The sequence below is a fragment of the Bubalus kerabau genome, chromosome 2 (assembly GCF_029407905.1).
Source record: "Bubalus kerabau isolate K-KA32 ecotype Philippines breed swamp buffalo chromosome 2, PCC_UOA_SB_1v2, whole genome shotgun sequence".
In the NCBI taxonomy this organism is placed as follows: Eukaryota; Metazoa; Chordata; class Mammalia; order Artiodactyla; family Bovidae; genus Bubalus; species Bubalus kerabau.
The window spans coordinates 158,348,955-158,375,712 of NC_073625.1; the positions used below are offsets into that span (position 1 = coordinate 158,348,955).

The 26,758-nt window shown below is 39.8% G+C and overlaps 1 protein-coding gene across 10 annotated transcripts in view; it reads left to right on the top strand.

Annotated features, from left to right (window-relative positions):
• The window catches only part of PLCH1 (phospholipase C eta 1), a 251,755-nt gene that overhangs the window by 180,180 nt on the left and 44,817 nt on the right, over positions 1 to 26,758 (top strand). For all 10 annotated transcript variants that reach the window (XM_055569262.1, XM_055569268.1, XM_055569271.1 and 7 more), the window contains 2 exons: positions 3,682 to 3,853; positions 10,497 to 10,604. In XM_055569262.1, coding sequence (XP_055425237.1) covers positions 3,682 to 3,853; positions 10,497 to 10,604 — 280 coding nt within the window. The remainder of the gene's footprint in view (positions 1 to 3,681; positions 3,854 to 10,496; positions 10,605 to 26,758) is intronic.

Genomic DNA, 26,758 nt, shown 5'->3' on the forward strand with positions numbered 1-26,758 from the left:
CTTTAATAGTCACTATTTCCGGGACTTCTCTGATGGTCCAGTGGTTAAGACTCTGCACTTCCAATGCAGGGGACGCAGGTTGGATCCCTGGTTGGGGAACTAAGATCCCACATGCCACGTGGAGTAGTCACCAAACAAAGAAAAAAGTCATCATTTCCCAATGTGTCTTTGGTCTACTTCTTGGTTATTTGCCAATTATATATCAAGAATGTTCCTCCTAAGTTTCAGAGATATATTGAAAAATTCTTAGTACAGATTCATCTGAGTATCTCATAGGTACCTGAAAACCAACAAATTTCATTGTTTATTCAGACATTTACTTAGCTATTTAATGGTGCCTACTCTAACCCAGGCATACTGTGATAGGTGTAAGGAGCCACAGCACTGAACAAGGATAAAACTCCTGCCAGCATGGGGTCTCCATCCCAATCTGAACTCAGCATCTCCTTCTGCCAAGCTTCCTCTTGCTCTAGTTAGGAAGGTAGCACTGCTTACCAATGATTTTATAGAAATTGGGAGTTACTCTTGATTCAGCCAGTCTTGTCAGTGCTACTTGCTGAATTATCTTTTGACTCCATTGCCTTCTCTTCATTTTCACTTCCCTTTGGTTCATCCTCCACACTGGAGTAGTATCTTTCTTTCTGAAAATATAAGCTGATATTGTAATTCTTCTTAAAGTCCTTCAAAGGCTCCCTGTTTTACAGAGTCATGCCTTCTGTGCCGGCCTCTTCTTGCTCTTCCATGTCACTTTCTACCATTGGTCCACAGGGACTTTGGCTTCTGCCATCACTGACAGTTTCCGAAGTCCCTAGGGATTCCCTTGCTTTCACAGCCTGCCCCCTCACCCCTGCACCAACCCCCTCTCTTGTACCCTTCTCTCTATCTGATAGTCATCCCCATTATTCCACCCCCTAATTCTTGCTTATCCTAGCAGACTGCTTAGGCATTGTCCCTTTGGAAAACTTACTCATACCACAATTTATTTAAATGCTCCTTTTCGCTGTCCTTAGCACTCTGAGCATATTTCTGTCGTATCATACAGCACTTTCTTGCAATTGTTGGTGACTTGCCTCCTTTTATGTCTTTAGGATCATGAGCTCATTGAAAATATGTGGCTATGTCTTATTCTTTGGAAAACAAACAAACAAACTTTTCTTTTTTGGCAGGGGAGGGACTGCTGTTTATAACTTGTGGGATCTCAGTTCCCTGACCAGGGAGTGAACGAGAAAGGAAGGAACCTGGGGCACCGCAGTAAAAGCCCAGAATCCTAATCCTAACCACTAGGCCACCAGGAAACTCCCCTTTATTCATTCTGTAGTGCCTGCAATATACCAGATATTCAAGAAATGACTTCTGCATTAAAAAGAGGCAAATTAAAATTAACAGTTGCATAAAGTTAATCTTATAGACCTTGCTGCTGCTGCTGCTAAGTCACTTCAGTCGTGTCCAACTCTGTGCGACCCCATAGACGGCAGCCCACCAGGCTCCCCTGTCCCTGGGATTCTCCAGGCAAGAACACTGGAGTGGGTTGCCATTTCCTTCTCCAAAGCATGAAAGTGAAAAGTGAAAGTAGTGGCCTTTAAAATTTCTAATGTTTGGTTTTCTCATTAATTAAATATGAAGTTAAAATGCTGTTCTGATAAGAGACACTTGTTGCATAGCAGGTTTGGTTTCTGGTGTCTTCTACATGGAAGACTCTCGAGGACTAAATTATGATGGATCAATTTGCCCTGATTGCTCCTCAACTTAGCCAGGTTGCTGAAGGATTTGCCCCTGAAATAGAGAAGACCTGCTATCTATGTACTCTGGTGACAACCATGCTAACTTCAAGTTTGGAAGAAAACTTAGGAAAAAAGGACTTCAAATGAAAATAGTCAATAAAGTTGTTAACACCTTTTAAAAGTTCAGTCTTTTCCTTAAGTTTTAGTTGCATCTTTATACCAGGGTTTCTCAAGCCTTGGCACTACTGACATTTTGGGCCAGATTATTCTTTGTTATGGGAACTGCCTTGTGCATTGTGGGACAATGAGTACATTCATGACTGTACTCCCTAAACACCAGGAGCAGTCCCCTCTCACAACATTGTGACCACCACAAACGTCTTCAGGTATTGACAAATGTCCCTTTGGGAGGGGTACTACACAGCCGCCCCCACCCCTGTTGAGAACCAGTGCTTTATACACCAAGCGTCATTAGACACTAATAGACACAGACTTTTTGTAAACAGATTGATAATTTTAAAATTCCTTGCTAGAATTCCCTGATGTGATTTCACAGACAACTCAGGGTAGCTAGTTTGTTATTTTTCTAACACACTGGGTGAAACCCATGTGAGCACACAAGAGTAAACAAATTATAGTCAGGTAACCAAACCAACCTCAACCACAAAGGTTCATCTCTTATATTACCGCTGGCATGAGATTTACTAATGAGGATAGAATGTAATTTCAGAAGGTCACAGCCTGTATTGTGGAGCTTGTGCTTGTCATATAAGCCCAGAAATAAAACTTTTTCTCCACATAGACATATTAGGCAATTTAAATATTGGTTTGTATGTTATGAAAAAAATCTATTGCCTATTACTTCAGAAGATATATGATGGAAAACTAGGGGAAAAAATAAGCCTGAATTTGTTTTTCCAAGGAAAAAACAAAATCAAAAGAGGAGTAAGGTCATGTAATCATTCCTGGTTCCTTAGGCTATCTGTGGTAATAACTTCACTGGGGTCCCACATCTCTGCACAGAAACCTGAGTGCCGGAGGAGAATGCCTGCCTTTTTTTTCCTTTCTAAAAGTAAAGACTAGTATATAATTCTGTACAAATGACTTTGAAATGCCTGATATAGGACACTATAAAACACAAATTCCTTTATGTTATTTTATCCTCAATAGTAATTTTCAAGCTGGGTACTAAATATATATTTTTAGAGTAAATATATGCATTTAATATAGTGGTCTCCTAGATGTTTCTAGAATTTGAATGAATAAGACAAAATTACATTATGCATTTTCTTTCTGTATTTTTCTTATCTCTCAAAATTTTCTCTTTCATTTCTTCTTGTAAAAGAGACGTAATGTATGTACCGTGTGTGTGCATATATATGTGTGAGGGAGAGAGATGCAAAATATTAGACTAAGTCATCCCATGTGGATTGGTATTGAGTTTACCCATTATGCCTGGTAAGGTATATTTGGCCAGAGGAGGTTTTTAAAAAATGTGTCTCTCATTGTTTTCATTTTAGAAGCATTTTTTTAATTTTATTTTATTTTTAAACTTTATATAATTGTATTAGTTTTGCCAAATATCAAAATGAATCCGCCACAGGTATACATGTGTTCCCCATCCTGAACCCTCCTCCCTCCTCCCTCCCCATACCATCCCTCTGGGTCTTCCCAGTGCACCAGCCCCAAGCATCCAGTATCATGCATTGAACCTGGACTGGCAACTCGTTTCATACATGATATTTTACATGTTTCAATGCCATTCTCCCAAATCTTCCCACCCTCTCCCTCTCCCACAGAGTCCATAAGACTGTTCTATACATCAGTGTCTCTTTATCATCACCTCTTTAACAAATGCTGTCACCAGGCTTGTAAGAACAGGGTGAACACGGAATGATTTTCAAAAGTCCCTGTGAGTTGCTGTGGTCGATGCCTTTACAATGTGCTGCTGTTTTCTCAGGTTTCCAGTCATACTGTCCATTGAGAATCACTGCAGTATCCAGCAGCAAAGGAAAATTGCTCAGTACCTGAAAGGAATATTCCAAGACAAACTCGACCTGTCATGTATAGACACAGGAGAGACCAAGCAGCTTCCAAGCCCTCAAAGTTTGAAAGGCAAAATCCTAGTGAAGGTAAGTACCTCAGAAATGAAATAAAAAGCACTCATGACCTACTAAGCCCTTCTTCTCTCAAAGACTAAAAATGGGTTTATCAAGAGAATAATAAAGTCAATAATAGAGTCAAGAGTGAAGGGTTGTCTAGACTTGTGCATGCACCTTGTTCCAATTTATTTATAGTCATACCTTTAGAAAAAGCTGATTACTAACTGAACATGTATTTTGGGGGTTGTTTTTATGAAGCAAGAACATCAATACTGTGAGCCAAATGTTGAATGTTTTAGTCAGTGGTGGTTCATGCTGGAGAGAAGCCTGTGTACAGGAGACAAGCATTACACGAGAGGAGAGGCTCCTTCTGTCCATATCCAGAAGCATTTCTTTCAGATCCTTTTCTCCCATTTCAAGCTCCAATAACTGTCTGTCAAAAAAAGTCTTCATGGTTGATCAGCCTGGGTTATGTAAGTGAGAAGAGCTGGCTTCAAAGTGGAGCACAGGCACAGACATAACGCCCCATAGGATTCGTGTGCGCGCGGAGGAGCAGTAGGCGAATAGAATGACATTTCATGAACAGATCTTCTCAGAGAGGAAACCTACTACCTGAAATGAATATTATTAATACAAGGAATAGCCGGGAAGACAGCTTTCTTGAGATTTCAGATTGCTGATGTGATTCACTTAATCCCATTTAATTTTGTGTATTTGGACTAAAAACATTTTGGATAATTGTATTGTTTTGAAACTGAAAACCTAAGGAAAAGCAGTAGAATATTGATATTTAAATGGAGTTATATTTTACTTTAAAAGGTGTGTACAAAAACCAAATAGCACAGTGGAGGCCTAAGAAAGTCAGACAGTGTAATTTCATAGCGAGACTAGAACTGGGGTGTTAAGAGAGGACAGCAAATGGAAAAGTTGTATTCATCTTTGAAATTGGTCAAAACCTGTTTTTCTATCAGTTAAATGAGAATTATAGGCTGAATCCATCAAAGAGATGTCGTTGGGCATGTGTATGTGTGAAAGCATTTTGAATAAAAGCTCCAGTTATATAATGCAAGAAATGATGTTAAGGTCAGTGTTCCTGAAATCTTGCTAAAGTAAACTCTTGTGGTGAAAACTGGGCTAGAAAGTTGGATTAGAAAGCTCAGTGTCACCTTTATAACCTTGTAAATGTTTTCATGTCTTTAGCTGAGCAGTCAGAAGAATAAATACCGAATGAGTCCATTTGGACAGTGGAACCTAAGGAATATTTGATATAAACTCATTGAGTTCCCTTCTATATAACTGGGCTTTGGGTTGTTGCGCACCAAATGTCTGAAGGCTGATGGGCACCAGGATGAATCAAAGCCAAAAGACCTGAGACACTTATTGGAAAGAGTTGCAGTGATGTGGGCTGTGCGTATTTCAAAACAGCTGTGGTCAATTTGCTGGTAGTAACCGTCTCCAAACTATAAGGAGACTTCCTAGATCTGTGGGGGCAGAAAACTCCCATTTGAAGCAACAACAGGGGAACTGATTTTCCTAAGTTCCTTTAGCATCTGAGCAATCTTTAGCATTGCTTAGATGCTAAGATCCTTTAGCATCTCTGATCCCAAAGGCAGTATTTGAATGACTACTTACTACTTTGGAGATGGACAAGTCATTCATTATTATAACTATATACACATGCCTTCCCATATATTTAATACATACCAATATACTTGCCTGGAGAATCCCTTGGACAGAAAAGCCAGGCAGGCTACAGTACATAAGATTGCACAGAGTTGGACATGACTGAAGTGACTTAGCATGCATGCATGCACAATACACACACACGCACACATGCACACATAAACACATACATATATGTGCACACACATACACACAGATATACACAGTAGTCTCTCAGTATCCATAGGGGATTATTTCAAAATCTGTGATGCTCAAGTCCCTCATATGAATGGTCTGGTAGAGTTGGACCTTTGCATCTGTGGATTCAGTCGACCCTTAGATATGGAGGGCCAGCTGTGTGTGTGTGTGTGTGTGTATCTCTCCTGAAAAGTAAATGAAAGTTTGCTTTTGAACAAAAATAGTAACAAACTTAGTAATTTTTCCATAGGCTTACAGCTGAAAGAAACCTTATCTAGCCCAAGCATTTTACTTCTGTAGAGATATCACAGAGTTGTTAACCACTCTCCTAGGGCCATGCTGCTAGACGCTAAGAGGTAGCTATGGTTCCAGTTTCTAGAAATATTTCCATAGACCATGGAGAAATCAATCTAATTCTTGAGTGCAACTCCTGCATGAAATAGTATGTATGTCAGAGGGGGACTTTTAGGTCATTCTTTGTTTATAATGAACCCCTGTTAAGTTCAGAAAATTCTACCTTGCCTGTGTGCTTAGCTGCTCAGTTGTGTCCAGCTCTTTGCGACCCTTTGGACTGTAGCCCACCAAGCTCCTCTGTCCATGGGATTATCCCAGCAAGAATACCTTAGTTTATTCTATAATTTTCCTTATGAGTAGCACTGTTCATGAGAGGCATTAAGAAATAATGTTCTGTTCTGTTGCTTTTCTTCCTATTTGCCTGGAAAACATATCTTTCAAGGACCAGGAACATTAAAAAAAGCTAGCAGAAAATATGGCCCTCCTGTCTTTTAATGAGATAGTAAAAGGAGTGAAAACGAGGATGCCTTGTGAATACTCTGAGATGGCAACTTTCCTTACCCTGCACCCACCGCCACATTTAAGTGAAAGGGCTTTGAAGTCTTAGTGCTGCTGCCAGGCCTGCCCGTCACGACTGCTCATGGTGGTTACATTTTCCTTTCTTTCTTGTGGTATCAGAACCCTGTGCAACACTCCAGAATTGCTCTTGCTTATTTGGTATCACGTCACACCAGTCAGAATGCCCATCAACAGATAAAGAAGTGATGGTACATAAATACAATGGAATATTACTCAGCCATAAAAAGAAACAAATTTGAATTAGTTCTAGTGAGGTGGGTGAACTTAGAGTCTATTATCCGGAGTGAAGTTGAGTCAGAAAGAGAAAAACAAGTATTGTATATTGACACATATATGTGGAATCTAGAAAAATGGTACTGATGAACATATTTGCAGGGCTGGAATAGAGACACAGACATAGAGAACAGACTTGTGGGCACAGCCAGGGAAGTAGGGGGGTTGAATTGAGAGAGTTGCATTGAAACATCTACATTACCATATGTAAAATAGATAGCTCATTATACAAACCATATGTATAACACAGAGAGCTCAACCCTGTGGTCTGTGACGACCTAGAAGAGTGGGATGGGGTGGTGGGGGAGGGAGGTTCATGAGGGAGGGGACATTGTATACTTGTGGCTGATTTCCTTTGTGGTGTGGCACAAACCAACGTAGTAGCATTGTAAAGCAATCATCCTCCAATTAAAAACAGCTGAAAAAACATTGACTAAGATGGTATTTCAAGAGAGGGAATTGAGATCACTAGGTTTTAAGTGTCTTCTGTACAGCTCCATCTTGGTGTTTGTCATTGTGCTCAAAACAAAGTTGACTGAAGAAATTAATTGGTGGTGAATAAATGAAGGAGGTTCATATATCCCTGAATATGTCTGGTCACCACCTAATTGAGTACCTTATTTCTGGTACTGCTAGGCATATTATCTTAGCTATTCTACAATGCTCTCTAAAATGAAGAGATATAAAACTTGTTTTATAGGGACCTTCTATCAATAAGACTTAAAGTAATATGTAGACATCAATACCTAATTCCAAGCTACCTTGTTATTAAAGATAGACAGGAAGAAGTGAAAACAATATTTTGCTATTCTAAATTAGAATCATAGTAAAAATGTATATATATACTCATATATCTATGTTATATATATTCTTATGGGAAAGAATGTAGTTTTCACTTCGCAAATAGCACTTACAAACAAGAATTGTATTACATAGTGGTATGAAGGCAAATTAAATACCAACTTTTTAAGCCTATATACATCCTTTTGTAATTTGAAGAAAATAAGTATTCATTCAAACCCTGAGTTTGGATTCTTAATAAAGATTTTGTTTTCATTACACAAATGATTTAACCAGCTTTGAATTTATCACTATGCGAAGCACCCGAGGCCGAGTGCTTGGGTATCAGGGAAGGTACAGGAAAACTGGGAGGGAGGAGTTCTCTGAAAATTTGACTATGCTGTTGGCCCCGCGGAGGTAGGAGAAGTGGATGAGGGAAAGATCCAGAGTGATAAAGGTGGGCCAGCCATGGCGTGAAAAGCAGAAATACTAGAAGTCCCTGGAACCTGAGTTTAGAAAAGACAGCCTGGTTAGTTGTTTGGGAAGATATTTAGAAACGTATTATTAATTTTGGCTGCCAAGCATTTGCACATCCTTCTATGTTTAAAGAATTTCCCCCATCATTATGTGTTTAGGAATCCCCTCATAGAACTAAAGTTATTAGACATTTTGCTTTTGCTGTCTTCCATTCATTAGAAGGAGCAGTAGGTCCAGCCCACAGTCAAGGAGAAGGAATTCTAGAAGGGCATGAAAACCAAGAGGTAGGAGCCACTGGGGGTATTTTAGAGGCTGCCTACCACTGTGACCTTGGCCACTTAGCCACAGAGCCTGATTCTGTCTCCCCAAACCCCCAAGATTTGGGGAGGGATTCAGTTTCCTATTAATTTTCCTTTCTGCTTGCAAGTATGATTCTTTACCGATACAGATGGTTAGCTGCCCTAGCAGCTCTTATCAGGCCGCTGGGCCATGCCTTCTGGTTATTTACTTTTTCTTTTTCTGAATATAAATTTGGAAATGTAAAAAAGGAGAAAATAGCTATCATCCATAGTGCTGTTACCCAGAGATCTGTACTCTTTAATGGACCATATTTCTTGCCAGAGATTTTCCTTGAGTTTTTATACATCACTGAGATCATAATGAGCATGTACCCTTTTGCCATAGGAATTCCCCCTTGTTTTCCAAAAGCCCCTGATTCCTGAAGTCTGTTAGTTGTGAGGGGTATGCTCCAGCTGGGCAGGCATATCACTGCACTGTCCTGTCATAAAAACTGGCCTGCTCTGTGCAGAGGGGATCACCAGAAGGAGGGAAGGGCACTTTGAATCTGCTCAGAACAAACTGCTCTAAGGACATGGGGTGGGGTGATGCCTATTATGGCAAGTCATATATTCTCAAACAGAAGCCTGGTCTGACTTGCATTTGTTAATATAGTACCCCTAATTGTTGTTTTTCAGTTGCTGTCGCATCCAACTCTTTGTGACCCCATGGACTGCAGCACCCCAGGCTTCCCTGCCCTTCACTGTCTCCCGGAGTTTGCTCAAACTCATGTCCATTGAGTCGATGATGCCATCCAACCATCCCATCCTCTGTAGTGCCTTTCTCCTCCTGCCCTCAATCTTTCCCAGCTTCAGGGTCCTCTCCAGTGAGTCAGGCGGCCACAGTATTGGAACTTCAGCCTCAGTCCTTCCAGTGAATATTCAGGGTTGATTTCCTTTAAGATTGACTGGTTTGATCTCCTTGCTGTCCAAGGGACTCTCAAGAGTCTTTCCCAGCAGCACAGTTCAAAAGCATCAATTCTTTGGTGCTCAGCTTTCTTTGGAAGTAAGAAAAATGCCTTTTCTTTAAAGTCTCTTCCCCTTTTGTTTTGTCCCTAATTCAAGCAATCTGCCTTCAAGTCAGTCTGAAGTAAGGAATAACACATTTTATTTTCATTTTTTAAAAATTATTTTTAATTGTGTTAAAATATGGCATAAGACTTATCTACCATCTTAAGTATACAGTTCAGTAGTGTTAAGTACTTTCACATTGCCTTGTACAGAAAGCTCTTTCCTTGCAAACTGAAACTCCATAGTCATTAAACAGCTCCCCATCCTCCCAGCTCCTGGAGACCACTGTTTTACTTCTTGTTTCTATGAATTTGGCTACTCTGGGTACCTTATACAAGTGGAATCATATAATACTCTGTTGTGACTGGCTTAATTCCTTTAGCCTAATATCCTCAGGGTTCTTCCATGTTGTAGCAAGAGTCAGAATTTCCTCACTTTTTAAAAGCTGAGTAATATTGCAGTGTATGTGTACCACATTTTGTTTATCCTTTCATCTGTTAGCAGACACTGGGTTATTTCCACTTTTTGGCTATTGTGAATTTTCATTTTTATTTTGTATTTTATTTTTTAACTGAAGTATAGTTAATTTATATTATACTAGCTTCAAGTGTATAACATAGTGATTCAATATTTTTATAGATTAGACTCAATTTAAAGTTACTATAAAATAATGACTATTTCCCTGTGCTGCACAATATGTCCTTGTAGCTTATTTTACACATAGTATTTTGTATCTCTAATCCTCATACCCCTATCTTGCTGAATTTTCATTTTTTTTTAATTTATTTATGGCTTCACTGGATCTTTGTTGCTTTCTCTAGTTGTGGTGAGTGGGGACTACTCTTCACTGCAGTCTATGGGCATCTTATCGTGGTGGCTTGTGGTGTTGCAGAGCACGGGTTCTAGGTGTGAGGGCTTGGTAGCTGCCTTGAAGCATGTGGGATCTTCCCAGACCAGGAATTGAACCTGTGTGCCCTGCCTTAGCAGGCAGATTCTGAACCACAGGACCACCGGGAAAGTCCCTGAATTTTCATTTTTAAATTGGGTGTTGTGTTTCATTTCAGGGCAAGAAGCTGCCTTACCACCTTGGAGATGAAGCCGAAGAAGGAGAAGTTTCTGATGAAGACAGCGCAGATGAAATTGAAGATGAGTGCAAGTTCAAGCTCCATTATGTAAGTTACAGGCTTGGCCATAATTCTTACCCTCCATGTGCTATAGTAAAAACTGCTGCTGCGCTGGAATAGTCACAAATATGGTGGCTGTAGTGTAGAAAGGATATGTATTGAAAATCACGTTGTGTGCTGGCACACAGGACTCCCAAATGTTTACTGAGTGACTGAGTCTAGGATTGTTGTGTCTTAGAGTTGGAAGGAATCTTAGTGATTAACCCATTTGACCCTCTCTCCAGGGACCAATTCCCTTCTATTACAACTTGGTCAAAACTCAAATTGCAGTTGGAAATGTCACTGTCTGGTGAAATAAACTGGCTTTAGCATTGTCTCCCTGCCTCCCGCTAGCAGCCCCACCAAGCTGCCATTCAAAGCTGGCTCACAGAACCCAGCTGCAAGAGGATCTGCTTCTCTAGAATGCTCATCCCCTCCCTGAGAGAATGCACCTTGGACCAGAAGATCTCCAAGCTCTTCCAGACAATGAGACTCTTGGCTAAAACTTTAATTTGCCACATGTTAGACAAAATGGCAAAGAGCAATTTGTCACCTGCATGTGGCTTCAGACTTCTGTCCTAGAACAAGGAGCTCTGTTTTTAAACAGAGCAGCACAGTTTAGCCAGGTACCCCAGTGGAAATGCAAACCTGGAAGACATGTAAGGCTTAAAGACCTCCCTATTCCCCATCCCTTCTTGACCACCTCCACCTTCTATAGCTCACGTGATTTCCAGGATCATGTGATGATCTGAGAGTAGCACCTGCTCATGTCAATTTGTTGTAGAGTTTACAATTTCATTTCTATAGAAAAGTAGTATTTCTCTAGATGTCAGAACTATTATCCTACCTCCTAAAAAAGAAAATATTACACAAAATCTTCTAATTTACAGTATTGCCCTGAATTCAATTATTACATCATTAAAAACAGTCTTCTTTCTTCGAGATAATAATAATGGCAGTGGCTTCCTATAGGTATTAAAGAGAGCTGGTATTATTTTCAAAGAGGGCAAGAGCTTAATGACAACTGAAGTCTCAGTAGATAGTTCTTTCTTGGCGTTAATGCATTTTAGAAGGGATGACATGGACAAGATTCAGCCTTGAAATGAAAAGGAAAAATTACCATCTGTATTAATCTATTGCCTTTTAATAGTTTTTATTAGCTCAATTAAATACCACGAATAAGGCTATGATTACAGAAAATTAATCTAAATAGATTTACATAAGTGAAAATACAGTTAATATTTTAGTTTCTTTGCTTTTGCTCTTATAGCTACTTGCCATTTTGGTAATTACTTGTGATTATAGGTAATCTAGTTCTTTTTCTAAGCTTTATTTTATAAACCAGATTTTTGTCTCTGAATTTCAGTATCTTTGCCTCTTGTCTCCGCTTATTCTCTTGGTTGCCAGCCTCAGAATAGTCCACAGTTTGGAAGCAATAAACAGAGTGTTTGTTTTTATTTATTTATTTGACTATACTGGGTCTTTGTTATGAGTCTTGGGATCTTCCATTTTCATTGTGGAATGTGAACTCTTAGGTGCAGCATGTGGAATCTAGTTCCCTGACCAGTGATCAAACCCAAGCTTCCTGTGTTGGGAGCACTGAGTCTTAGCCACTGGACTACCAGGGAAGTCCCAAGGAAGGAACAGTCTTGGCCAAGTTATGTGTTTAGGGAATGTAGTTTTTAGTAAAAAAGAGTGGTGGAAATTTAGCTACTATTACAATAGTATTTATTGCTCTGAGGAAACCCATTATTCTTGTTTCTAAATCCACCCAATAGTATAAAATTTCTTCTAATGTCAGTGAGCCTTCTAACTTTCTAAGTTAAATATCTATAATTACAAAAGAGAATTAGCTAAGATGTTATGGAAGCAAATCAATTACTTCATTTGTGAAACTATCCATCTGGGTTCCTCTCAAGCTTCATAATCTCTTGGTTGATGTCTAGGCACCCATATAGGTAGACAGTTTAGAACATGAGTCCATAAAGATAGACATGATCTTTCACTTGGATTCTTTGATTTGGGCCAAAGTGAATGTGAAGAGCACCTTACCTATAACGTTTTACAGGTGTCTCTTTGTTAGACTTTAGGAGAGAAAATATATGCAGAAACCAACATTCTAGCAGAAATAGATAAGATTTTTACTCATCCTTTCAGATCTGTTTTCTCTATTTTTGAGCTCCTCTGAGAAGAGGCAGTACTGTATTTAGAAAGCCAAAGCATTATCTGCAATCAGTCCATTTCTAGTTTAGTTGTCAGCAGAGGGCTCAGATGCCTTATCTGAGTGTTGAATGTAAATTGCCTGATCTAAACCGAGTGATCAGATTTCTACAAAAGTGGATGTACTGTGCATAGTTGGTATGAAACCAATAATTACCTTAGAGGAGGTTCTTAACCTCAATTTGGAGTTAACAGAATGTGGTTAGATTTATAAGTTATATCTGAATTATTGCAACAGATAAAGATTTTTAACTTAGCATTCAGGGATACTGAAATGCTAGTTGTCTTGGGGCTTATGCAAGATTCATTTGCACACTCGACAGATTTTTATGGAGGTGCAGCCAGTGTGCTGTAGACATTGGGGCACATATCAATGAACAAAACAGAACAGCCTTTGCCTCTGTGGAGTCTGTACCTTGGTGGGAGAAGGGAAGACAGACAAGAAACAAAGCAAATAAGTAGCACGTGTACTAGGCAGTGATAAGTAATAAGGGGGAAAGGGAGAGAAGAAATGTGTAAAGGGTCTATGGAAGGTTTAGATGTGAGGGCCAGGAAAGGTCTCACAGAGAAGGTAACACATGGGCAAAGACTTGAAGGAAGTGAAGTTAGCCATATTGATATCTGAGGAATGTTCCAGGCAGAGGGCACAGGAGATGCAAAGATCAGAGGCAGGATTTGCAGCTCTCCAAGCTTCACCTTGGGGTTAGTAGCAGGGTGGAAGGCAGGACCCTCATGCTGGCCCTCTTTCTCCTCTTAGTCTACCGTCTAAGGAATTCAAACCTACACCCACACTGAAAACTTTTGCTCTTTTAATAAATGCTTTCTGTTGTTGAATTAATTGAATCCTTTAGGCATTTGCCCTATTATTTTGAGGCTTCAGCTATAGAGAAAATCTGGCTTATGATGTAATAAGCCATAGATAAAGCTGATGTGTTCAGTGACCCAGGAAGCACACAGATCAAAGACTCGGGGGACAATTTCCTTTCAGCCACAGAGCAGTAATCTAACAGATGTGATTCAGTGAGGCCAGCTCACCATTATTCATCTTTTTGGGCTCCTCTAATGTCAGTGTCCCTTACAGACTTTCTAGCCCATATTTCAACCTTACAGATTATTTTACTCTTCTGCTGAGTTATTTGATACTTTTTTCCCCCTGCACTCTCTAAGGCTGAGTTCAACCAGTTTCTTAAGCACAAATATCAAACTGTCACGTACATAAAGCTTATCCTGTGAACACCAAGCTTTCCAACAAGTTTAAATGAGCCTTTGTAGAGTAACATGCAACCACTTTTTTGTGTCATATTAATACCCCCAAATCATATTTACTCTGTGTATGTCTCACAGTAAACACTTTAATAGTCCGCTGCCTTCCTACCATCTTAGATTGAGCTTCTTTCAGAAGTTATTCCTTGTATGATTCAAGCCATTTTGAGGAGGATTAAGAATCTTGTTGGTTGAAGACTTGTCAGCACTCAGGGAAGGGATGAATTCCCTCATGATGTTGTGAGATCCCTGTTACTCAGTAAATGCCCATGTGCTAGGCCTGCTGTTGCATCCTGGTGACAAAGGGAGAGGAGTGGAAGGTGAGTTGAAAATTCCAGTTATTTTCTAATATATGATACAACTTCTTCCTCCTTGCCCTGCCAGAGAGTTAAGGTAATGAACATTTAAGGTCTAGTGTACCATATGTTTTATCTACATGTATATGAAGATATTTCTCTTATATTTATAAGGTATTCAGTTCAGTTCAGTTCAGTCTTTCAGTCGTGTCCAACTCTTTGCGACCCCATGAATCGCAGCATGCCAGGCCTCCCTGTCCATCACCAACTCCCGGAGTTCACCCAGACTCACGTCCGTCGAGTCAGTGATGCCATCCAGCCATCTCATCCTCTGTCGTCCCCTTCTCCTCCTGCCCCCAATCCCTCCCAGCATCAGAGTCTTTTCCAATGAGTCAACTCTTCCCATGAGGTGGCCAAAGTACTGGAGTTTCAGCGTTAGCATCATTCTTTCCAAAGAAATTCGAGGGCTGATCTCCTTCAGAATGGACTGGTTGGATCTCCTTGCAGTCCAAAGGACTCTCAAGAGTCTTCTCCAACACCACAGTTCAAAAGCATCAATTCTTCGGTGCTCAGCCTTCTTCACAGTCCAACTCTCACATCCATACATGACCACAGGAAAAACCATAGCCTTGACTAGATGGACCTTTGTTGGCAAAGTAATGTCTCTGCTTTTGAATATGCTATCTAGGTTGGTCATAACTTTCCTTCCAAGGAGTAAGCGTCTTTTAATTTCATGGCTGCAGTCACCATCTGCAGTGATTTTGGAGCCCAGAAAAAAAGTCTGATACTGTTTCCACTGTTTCCCCATCTATTTCCCATGAAGTGATGGGACCGGATGCCATGATCTTCGTTTTCTGAATGTTGAGCTTGAAGCCAACTTTTTCACTCTCCACTTTCACTTTCATCAAGAAGCTTTTTAGTTCCTCTTCACTTTCTGCCATACGGGTGGTGTCATCTGCATATCTGAGGTTATTGAGATTTCTCCCGGCAATCTTGATTCCAGCTTGTGTTTCTTTCAGTCCAGCGTTTCTCATGATGTACTCCACATATAAGTTAAATAAGCAGGGTGACAATATACAGCCTTGATGTACTCCTTTTCCTATTTGGATCCAGTCTGTTGTTCCATGTCCAGTTCTAACTGTTGCTTCCTGACCTGCATACAAATTTCTCAAGAGGCAGGTCAGGTAGTCTGGTATTCCCATCTCTTGAAGAATTTCCCACAGTTTATTGTGATCCACACAGTCAAAGGCTTTGGCATAGTCAATAAAGCAGAAATAGATGTTTTTCTGGAACTCTCTTGCTTTTTCCATGATCCAGTGGATGTTGGCAATTTGATCTCTGGTTCCTCTGCCTTTTCTAAAACCAGCTTGAACATCAGGAAGTTCACTGTTCACATATTGCTAAAGCCTGGTTTGGAGAATTTTGAGCATTACTTTACTAGCATGTGAGATGAGTGCAATTGTGCGGTAGTTTGAGCATTCCTTGGCACTGCCTTTCTTTGGGATTGGAATGAAAACTGACCTTTTCCAATCCTGTGGCCACTGCTGAGTTTTCCAAATTTGCTGGCATATTGAGTTCAACACTTTCACAGCATCATCTTTCAGGATTTGAAATAGCTCAACTGGAATTCCATCACCTCCACTAGCTTTGTTCATAGTGATGCTTTCTAAGGCCCACTTGACTTCACATTCTAGGATGTCTGGCTCTAGGTGAGTGATCACACCATCGTGATTATCTGGGTCATGAAGATCTTTTTTGTACAGTTCTGTGTATTCTTGCCATCTCTTCTTAATATCTTCTGCTTCTGTTAGGTCCATACCATTTCTGTCTTTTATCGAGCCCATCTTTGCATGAAATGTTCCCTTGGTATCTCTAATTTTCTTGAAGAGATCTCTAGTCTTTCCCATTCTGTTGTTTTCCTCTATCTCTTTGCATTGATTGCTGAAGAAGGCTTTCTTATCTCTTCTTGCCATTCTTTGGAACTCTGCATTCAGATGCTTATATCGTTCCTTTTCTCCTTAGCTTTTTGCTTCTCTTCTTTTCACAGCTATTTGTAAGGCCTCCCAGACAGCCATTTTGCTTTTTTGCATTTCTTTTCCATGGGGATGGTCTTGATCCCTGTCTCCTATACAATGTCATGAACCTCAGTCCGTAGTTCATCGGGCACTCTATCTATCAGATCTAGGCCCTTAAATCTATTTCTCACTTCCACTGTATAATCATAAGGGATTTGATTTAGGTCATACCTGAATGGTCTAGTGGTTTTCCCTACTTTCTTCAATTTAAGTCTGAATTTGGCAATAAGGAGTTCATGATCTGAGCCACAGTCAGCTCCTGTGGCTTGTTTTTGCTGACTGTATAGAGCTTCTCCATCTTTGGCTGCAAAGAATATAATCAGTCTGATTTCGGTGTTGACCATCTGGTGTTGTCCATGTGTAGAGTCTTCTCTTGTGTTGTTGGAAGAGGGTGTTTGTTATGACCAGTGTGTTCTCTTGGCAAAACTCTATTAGTCTTTGCCCTGCTTCATTCCGTATTCCAAGGCCAAATTTGCCTGTTACTCCAGGTGTTTCTTGACTTCCTACTTTTGCATTCCAGTCCCCTATAATGAAAAAGACATCTTTTTTGGGTGTTAGTTCTAAAAGGTCTTGTAGGTCTTCATAGAACCGTTCAATTTCAGCTTCTTCAGCGTTACTATAAGGTATTATCTTCTGAAAATTACTATTACTGAGAACTCAACTGTTCCTTGTCTTCTTTAATTTGTATTGAAGCACGGTTGATTTAAAATGTTGTGTTAGTTTCTGCTGTACAGCAAGTGAATCAGTTACACATATGCATATATCCACTGTTTTTTAGATTCTTTTCCCATATAGATGGGTAGAGTTTTAAGTAGAGTTCCCTGTGGTATACAGTAGATTTTAATTAGTTATCTGTTTTACATATAGTAGTGTGTATATGTCAATCCCAGTCTCCAAGTTTATCTCTTTCCTCCTTGTTCCGTCTTGGTAACCTTGTTTTCTACAATTATTCCTTGTTGGTAATTCATCTTCCCTTTCTATTCTAAATGTTCTGTGACTTCACTAGTAAATGACTGAGAGTTAGTTTATTTTTCTTAGCACTCAGTGTTCACTTCTTACTAGAGAACCTATGTTTTCTTTCATTCTAGAGAAATCTCAGCCATTTTTTCTTTGAATATTGTTTTTATGCCATTTTGTCATTTCTCTTTTTCTGGCAGTACAATTAGATTTAGGTTCGAGTCTTAGTTTATTCTCTGTCTTAATTATCTGTGAATTATTCTTTAATGTTTTCTTTATGTCTCTGCTGATTCTGGGTACTAGCTATAGTATTATTTTCCAATTCATTAATTATCTCTTTGGCTATGTCTGATCTAGAGTTTACCCTGGCTATTCTTTTCATTTCAATGACTATATACTTGATTTATAACATTTTTGTATTGTTTTTTCATAGACACTTGTTTTTATTTTACTTGTTGGCTTCTTAGTTTCTTGTTCTTTTTATGAGACTATTTCTTTATATCTTTGAGCATCTGAACATATTTTATTCAAAGTGAGTGAGTTTCCTTTTCATGCGTTGGTATTTTTGGCACTTCATCTTAGCATTAGTCTTCCACATGAATTTTAGAATTTCGAGTTGAAGGTTCAGTTTTCAGTGGAATTTTTTTCCCGCTTCCATTCTCCTCCTCTGTCTATTTAACCTGCTTCTCTAGTGGTATGGAGATTGCTTCCACTTGAACTCTAAGCATCACTCCACCTGGCACCCACATATATAAACACAGCCTACCTGTGTCCCAAGTTCCTAACTAGACCATACATTGAATGATTGATTGGAGTTCCCTGCCACTGGAGATGTTGAAGATATTTCCCATTCAGTCACCAAACAAGTGAACATTTTGGTTGTCTTCTTATTCTTAATTCTTTTGATATTCAATTTCAAATCTTCCTCACAGTAATTTTTTTTTTATTGCTTCCTATTATAAGTGAGGGGCTTCCCAGGTGGTGCTAGTGGTAAAGAATTTGCTTGCCATTACAGGAGACATAAGAGACACCGGTTCAATCCTTGGGTTGCAAAGATTCCCCCGGATGAGGGCATGGGAACCCATTCCAGTATTCTTGCCTGGAGAATCCCCATGGACAGAGGAGCCTGGAGGGCCACAGTCCATAGGGTCGCAAAGAGTTGGACACGACTGAAGCAGCTGAGCACGCATAAGCCCATACGTAAGGCTTTCATTCCAGCTTTCTTCATCACCTTGGTTTCATGTTGTGAGGCCAGCTCTAATCTCCCAAAGCATGTGGAGCACCTTTAGTTTCTATTGTACTATAAAAGCTAAAGTCTTGGTCACCTTTGCCCTCTGTGAATATGAAGCTCACACGTTTATGGTCTGCAGTGATCTTGTTTATTTTATTTTATTTTTTTGACAAACTTATGACTTTTCTCTTTGTTTTTCTATCATTGGAGCAGGGAAGATATCAAAGCATGGAGGTACACTGTTGTATATAAACCCACATGTATGTACAGATGTATGAACCCAGACATATTCATTTTGAACAGTATTTTTTGTTAAAGTATCTAAAGAGTGGTTGCTAATATATTTTAAAATGTATGCTTAATAGCTCCGAAGAAACATTACCTTTTGCTATTTGCCTGTCATTGTACTGTTATTTTTTTATACCTAAGCTAAAATCAGCTTTTAAATGTGAAAAATTTGTTGAAAGCTTATTAGTACCAGCACTATGCTAATATACAATTTCTTTATTCAGATATAGATCAATGGAACTATAGGATAGAAAGTCCAGAGATAAACCACACATCTATGGTCACCTAATCTCTGACAAAGAAAGCAAGAATATACAATGGAGAAAAGATAGTCTGTTTAATAAGCGGTGGTTGGAAAGCTGGACAGCTATTAATACATGTAAAAGAATGAAATTAGAATACTCCCTAACACCATACACAAAAATAAACTCAAAATGGATTAAGTACCTAAATGTAAGATTGGATACTTTAGAACTTTTAGAGAAAATCATAGGAAGAACACTCTCTCACAGAAGTTGCAGCAATATCTTTTTTGATCCACCTCTTTGAGTAATGAAAATAAAAGCAAAAATAAATAATGGGACCTAACTAAACTTAAAAGCTTTTGCACAGCAAAGAAAGGCATAAACAAAACAAAAAGACAACCCACAGAATAGGAGAAGGTATTTGCAAATAAATTGACTGACAAGGGATTAATCACCAAAATATACAAACAGGTCATGTAGCTCAATGTTAAAAAAACAAACAACCCAATTAAAAAGTGGACAGACTATCTAAAGAGACATTTCTCCAAAGAAGACATACACATGGCCAAGAGTCACATGAAAAGATGCTCAATATCACTAATTATTAGAGAAATGCAGATCAAAACTACAATGAAGTGTCACTTCACACCAGTCAGAATGACCATCATAAAAAAAAAACCACAAAAACCCTACAATAAATGGTAGAGGGGGTGTGGATAAAGGGGAGCTTTCCTACACTATTGCTGCTGCTGCTGCTGCTAAGTCGCTTCAGTCGTGTCCAACTCTGTGTGACCCCATAGATGGCAGCCCACCAGGCTCCCCCATCCCTGGGATTCTCCAGGCAAGAACACTGGAGTGGGTTGCCATTTCCTTTTCCAATGCATGAAAGCGAAGTCGCTCAGTCGTGTCCGACTCCTAGCGACTCCTACACTGTTGATGGGAATGTAAATTGGTGCAGTTCAGTTCAGTCCCTCACTCATGTCTAACTCTTTGCGACCCTATGGACTGCAGCACTCCAGGCTTCCCTGTCCATCACCAACTCATGTCCATTGAGTCGGTGATGCCATCCAACCATCTCATCCTCTGTCATCCCCTTCTCCTCTTGCCCTCAATCTTTCCCAGCATCAGGGTCTTTTCAAATGAGTCAGTTCTTCACATCAGGTGGCCAAAGTATTGGAGTTTCAGCTTCAACATCAGTCCTGCCAGTGAATATTTAGGACTGATTTCCTTTAGAATGGACTGGTTGGATCTCCTTGCTGTCCAAGGGACTAGCAAGAGTCTTCTACAACACCCCAGTTCAACAGCATCAGTTTTTTGGCACTCATCTTCCTTTATAGTCCAACTCGCACATCCATACATGACTACTGGAAAAACCATAGCTTTGGCTAGATGGATATTTGTTGGCAAAGTAATGCCTCTGCTTTTTAATATGCTGTCTAGGTTAGTCATAACTTTCCTTCCAAGGAGTAAGCATCTTTTAATTTCATGGCTGCAGTCACCATCTCCACTGATTTTGGAGCCCAAAAAAATAAAGTCAGCCACTGTTTCCCCTTCTATTTGCCTTGAAGTGATGGGACCAGATGCCATGATCTTCGTTTTCTGAATGTTGAACTTAAGCCTACTTTTTCAGTCTCCTCTTTCACTTTCATCAAGAGGCTTTTTAGTTCTTCTTCGCTTTCTGCCATAAGGGTGGTGTCATCTGCATATCTGAGGTTATTGATATTTCTCCTGGCAATCTTGATTCCAGCTTGTGCTTCTTCCAGCCCAGCATTTCTCATGATCTACTCTGCATATAAGTTAAATAAGCAGGGTGACAATATATAGCCTTGACGTACTCCTTTCCCGGTTTGGAACCAGTCTGTTGTTCTATGTCCAGTTCTAACTGTTGCTTCCTGACCTGCAATAGGTTTCTCAAGAGGTAGGTCAGGTGGTCTGGTATTCTCATCTCTTTAAAAATTTTCCGCAGTTTGCTGTGATCTACACAGTCAGTCTTTGGCATAGTCAATAAAGCAGAAATAGATGTTTTTCTGGAACTCTCTTGTTTTTTCAATAATCCATCAGATATTGGCAATTTGATCTCTGGTTCCTCTGCCTTTTCTAAAACCAGCTTGAACATCTCAAAGTTCACGGGTCATGTACTGCAGATTGGTACAGCCATTATGCAAAACAGTGCAGAGGTTCCTTAAATAAATACTTAGGAATATATCTACCTAAAGACACTAAAGACCTATATATAGAAAACTATAAAACACTGGTGAAAGAAATCAAAGAGGACACTAATAGATGGATAAATATACCATGTTCATGGATTGGAAGAATGAATATAATGAAAATTAGTATACTACCCAAAGCAATCTATAGATTCAATGCAATCCCTATCAAGCTACCAACGGTATTTTTCACAGAGCTAGAACAATTTCACAATTTGTATGGAAATACAGAAAACCTCGAATAGCCAAAGCAGTCTTGAGAAAGAAGAATGGAACTGGAGGAATCAACCTGCCTGACTTCAGGCTCTACTACAAAGCCACAGTCATCAAGACAGTATGGTACTGGCACAAAGACAGACATATAGATCAATGGAACAAAATAGAAAGCCCAGAGATAAATCCACACACCTATGGACACCTTATCTTTGACAAAGGAGGCAAGAATATACAATGGAGAAAAGACAATCTCTTTAACAAGTGGTGCTGGGAAAACTGGTCAACCACTTGTAAAAGAGTGAAACTGGAACACTTTCTAACACATACACAAAAATAAACTCAAAATGGATTAAAGATCTAAACATAAGACCAGAAACTATAAAACTCCTAGAGGAGAACATAGGCAAAACACTCTCTGACATACATCACAGCAGGATCCTCTATGACCCGCCTCCCAGAATATTGGAAATAAAAGCAAAAATAAACAAATGGGATCTAATTAAAATTAAAAGCTTCTGCACAACAAAAGAAACTGTTAGCAAGGTGAAAAGACAGCCTTCAGAATGGGAGAAAATAATAGCAAATGAAGCAACTGACAAACAACTAACCTCAAAAATATACAAGCAACTCCTACAGCTCAATTCCAGAAAAAACAAATGACCCAATAAAAAAATAGGCCAAGGAACTAAATAGACATTTCTCCAAAGAAGACATACAGATGGCTAACAAACACATGAAAAGATGCTCAACATTACTCATTATCAGAGAAATGCAAATCAAAACCACAATGAGGTACCATTTCACGCCAGTCAGAATGGCTGTGATCCAAAAGTCTACAAGCAATAAATGCTGGAGAGGGTGTGGAGAAAAGGGAACCCTCTTCCACTGTTGGTGGGAATGCAAACTAGTACAGCCACTATGGAGAACAGTGTGAAGATTCGTTAAAAAACTGAAAATAGAACTGCCATATGACCCAGCAATCCCACTGCTGGGCATACACACTGAGGAAACCAGAATTGAAAGAGACACGTGTACCCCAATGTTCATCACAGCACTGTTTATAATAGCCAGGACATGGAAGAAACCTAGATGCCCATCAGCAGATGAATGGATAAGAAAGCTGTGGTACATATACACAATGGAGTATTACTCAGCCATTAAAAAGAATACATTTGAATCAGTTCTAATGAGGTGGTTGAAACTGAAGCCAATTATACAGAGTGAAGTAAGCTAGAAAGAAAAACACCAATACAGTATACTAATGCATATATATGGAATTTAGAAAGATGGTAACGATAACCCTGTATGCGAGACAGTAAAAGAGACACAGATGTATAGAACAGTCTTTTGGACTCTGTGGGAGGCAGGGGGGATGATTTGGGAAAATGGAATTAAAACATGTATAATATCATATAAGAAACGAATCGCCAGTCCAGGTTCGATGCAGGATACAGGATGCTTGGGGCTGGTGCACTGGGATGACCCAGAGGGATGGTATGGGGAGGGAGGTGGGAAGGGGGTTCAGGATTGGGAACATGTGTACACCTGTGGTGGATTCATGTTGATGTATGGCAAAACCAATACAATATTGTAAAGTAATTAGCCTCTAATTAAAATAAATAAATTAAAAAAAATTAGAGGTACCATATGATTCTGTTATACATATATCTATGTTTTTCAAATTTTTTTTCACTTGTAGGTTACACACTGAGTGTTGAGTAGAGTTCTCTAAGGTGTATAGTCCCTGTTGATTATCTATTTTATATATAGTAGTGTGCATCTGTTAATCCCAGCCTCCTAATTTATCCTTCCCCCAGGACGCCTTTCCCTTTTGGTAACCACAAGTTTATTTTCTGTCTGTGAGTCCCTTTCTGTTTTCTAAATAAATTTGGAAACAGAGCTTATTTAGACCTGGACTGCCAGGAAAGTCCCAGGACCTTGTTGTATATCTACATATATCAGTTTGAATCTGCTAATCCCAAACTAAATAAATTCATTTGTATCCTTATTTTAGATTCCCATATGATATCAATCAATTGGCTCTGTATTATAAGAGCCTATTGTATCAGCCAGTCAATTGATACATATGCTATTCATCTTTCTCTGTTTGATTTACTTAGTATGGTAATTTTAGTTCCCTGTGCTGTATAGTAGAACTTGGGTTTTTCTTTCTTAAATTTTTTGGCCATGTTGTGCAGCATGCAGGATCCTAGTTCCCTGATTGAGGATCAAATCCACATCCCCTGCAGTGGAAGCATGGAGTCTTAACCACTGGACAGCCAGGGAAATCCCAGGATCTTGTTGTTTATTCATTCTATATATATCAGTTTGTATCTGCTAATTCCAAACTCCCACTCCCAATCCTTCCCTCCTGTTCCCACCAAAGCAAAAATTTGTTTGCTAATTCCAAACTCCCCTTCTCCTCCCCCTTAGCAACTGCCCATCTATTCTCTATGTCCCTGATTCTGTTTCACAGACAGGTTCATTTGTGTCTTAATTTAGATATCACAAGAAGTGATAGCATATGGTATTTGTCTTGTTACATTGCTTAGTATAATAACCTCTAGTTGCATCCATGTTGCTGCAAATGGTATTATTTCATTCTTTTTTATAGCTGAGTAGTATTTCATTGTATAAATGTACCACATCTTTATCTGTTCCTTTGTTGATGGACATTTAGGTTGCTTCCAGGTCTTGGCTACTGTGAGTACTGCTGTTATGAACATAGGGTGTGTGTATCTTTTCAATTATAGTTTTGTTTGGATATATGCCCAGGAGTGAGATTGCTGGATCATATGGTAATTCTAGTGTTAGTTTTCTGAGGAACCTCCATACTATTTTCCAAAGTGCTTCTGCCCATTTTTTGATAGGGTTTTTTTTTTTTTTTTGGTAGTGAGCTACACGAACTGTTTGTATATTTTAGAGATTTATCTCTTGTCGGTTGCATTGTTTGCAAATATTTTTTCCCATTATGAAACTAATATAATACTGTAAACCAACTGTACTTCAATTTTTGAAAAAGGAATAGTGACTTCTCCTGGTTGGAAATATCAGCCACTCTCATCCTCTGCATAATTTTGACTTACTATGTACTAAAGGAATGAAATTGCTGTTTAACTGAAGGAAAAAAAAGGAAAATGATTATCATGATGGCTGAGTTAAGTTCATACTCAGTAAAGAACTCAGAATAGTGCCTGGCACATAATTTATACTCAATAAATGTTAGCTAAAATCAGCAACAAGAATAGCAGCTGTGTAATGATTATCACTAATGTAAGTCCTGAGCAGAAGAAGGTGTTTCAATGGGAGCTAAAGGAGCAGGCAGGAGAGGACAGGAGTAATTGCAGAGCCTCGGATAGCTAAGAGGCTGCTGCTCTTCAGCCCGACACTCAGGTGACCAGCTTGGAGAGCTCTAAGGCTGTCACAAAGGGCAGCTAAGGCATTATCCTTCCTGTCTGTGGCTCTAGTCCAGAGAGGGGAAAAGACATTTGCGGATGGTGAGATATTCCAGTGTTTTTGCTTTTTGTTTTTAAAGTCAAGACCTTCAACTTTGGCTGCACATTGGAATGACGGGGAAGCTTTCAAAAATCCCACTGCACTGGTCCCAGCCCAGAGATTCTGTGTCTTCGGTCTGGGATGTGGTCCCTGGTGATTCCAGTGTGCAGCCCAGGTGAGCACCGGTGTCTGAGGGAGTTTCTCTTTATGGGGCAGCCCTCTACCCCACTCCCTCCTGCTTCTGGCTGCTCCCCAGCCTGGAAGTGGTCAGCTCTCTCTTTTTCCAGTCACTTTCATATCACCCTGGAGATGAAACAAAAAAGTGTTTTGTGTTTGATTTCTTATTTGTGGTCAATATTCCTAGGTCATATTTACTTCCGGAGAAGGCAATGGCACCCCACTCCAGTACTCTTGCCTGGAAAATCCCACGTACAGAGGAGCCTGGTAGGCTGCAGTCCATGGGGTCGCTAAAAGTTGGACATGACTGATCAACTTCACTTTCACTTTTCACTTTCCTGCATTGGAGAAGGAAATGGCAACCCACTCCAGTGTTCTTGCCTGGAGAATCCCAGAGACGGGGGAGCCCGGTGGGCTGCCGTCTATGGGGTCGCACAGAGTCAGACATGGCTGAAGCGACTTAGCAGCGGCAGCATATTTACTTCTCAGAAATGGCAATTAGGAAGCCCGACTGGGGCTCAGGTGGAAACTACCCCAGACCATATTGAAGGTCTGCCCTCCCCTCTCCCTATTCCTCCTGCAGCATCTCTCTCCCTTGTGGGCTCAGGGAACAAAAGAGCAAGAGGCATGACTTTCTGCTCTGGTCCCTGCAGCATCTGCAGGGTGGCTGACAAGTCACCAGGTCAAGTATCCATCTCAACTTTCCTTCAGTATTGATAATATACTAGTGAAACCTCAGCCACACATTTATTTATTCTCAGTGCTGTAAATCACAGGGAAGGAAAAGACCAACAGGCAGAAATATCATTCCTTCAGCTGCTCCAAATGTTGAGAGGATGTGAAATGAATAATTATAGCCTTTGTATTAAGTATTCATTATTTCACCAGCCCCAGTCGCTCCAGCTTTGTATTTTCAGCCTTGTTTGCTGCTGGTGAAAGTGTTTGGGCGTAACTGCCACAGTTCATCTCCTCATTGTCTCTAACTCCTCACATATCCCTGAGCCAGGGAAGGAAGCTGATGCTTATTGTGGGTGTTTGTGCAACACTGGGCACACTCATGCTCTTACACACTTTCTCCTTTGGACCTTCCAACACATGTGTTCCCTGCAGACTCTGGGTCACTTGATGAAACGTATTGGTACTTTGAGACCTGGACTTCCTTTCTCAGATTCATTTCTGACCTTAAGTGAAACCTACTGTTTTTCTCCAGTAGGTTTGTGATGATCTATTTCCCAGGTGTCACATAGGAAAAAAGATTATCTAAAATATGAGCCTGTTCATGATTAATTTCACTCAGAAATTTATCTTTTTCTGTAACCGTAGAATTTATCTTTTTCTGCAGCACCATGTAGTGAAATACACACAGAATTTTGAATTGGAAGTTTTAGGCTCCAACTCACACTCTTTATGTGTGTTTGGACAAGTCATTGAATCTTTCTGCCTCTGTACTCTTATGATTAAAACTGGACTAGACCTACACAGCCTTAAAG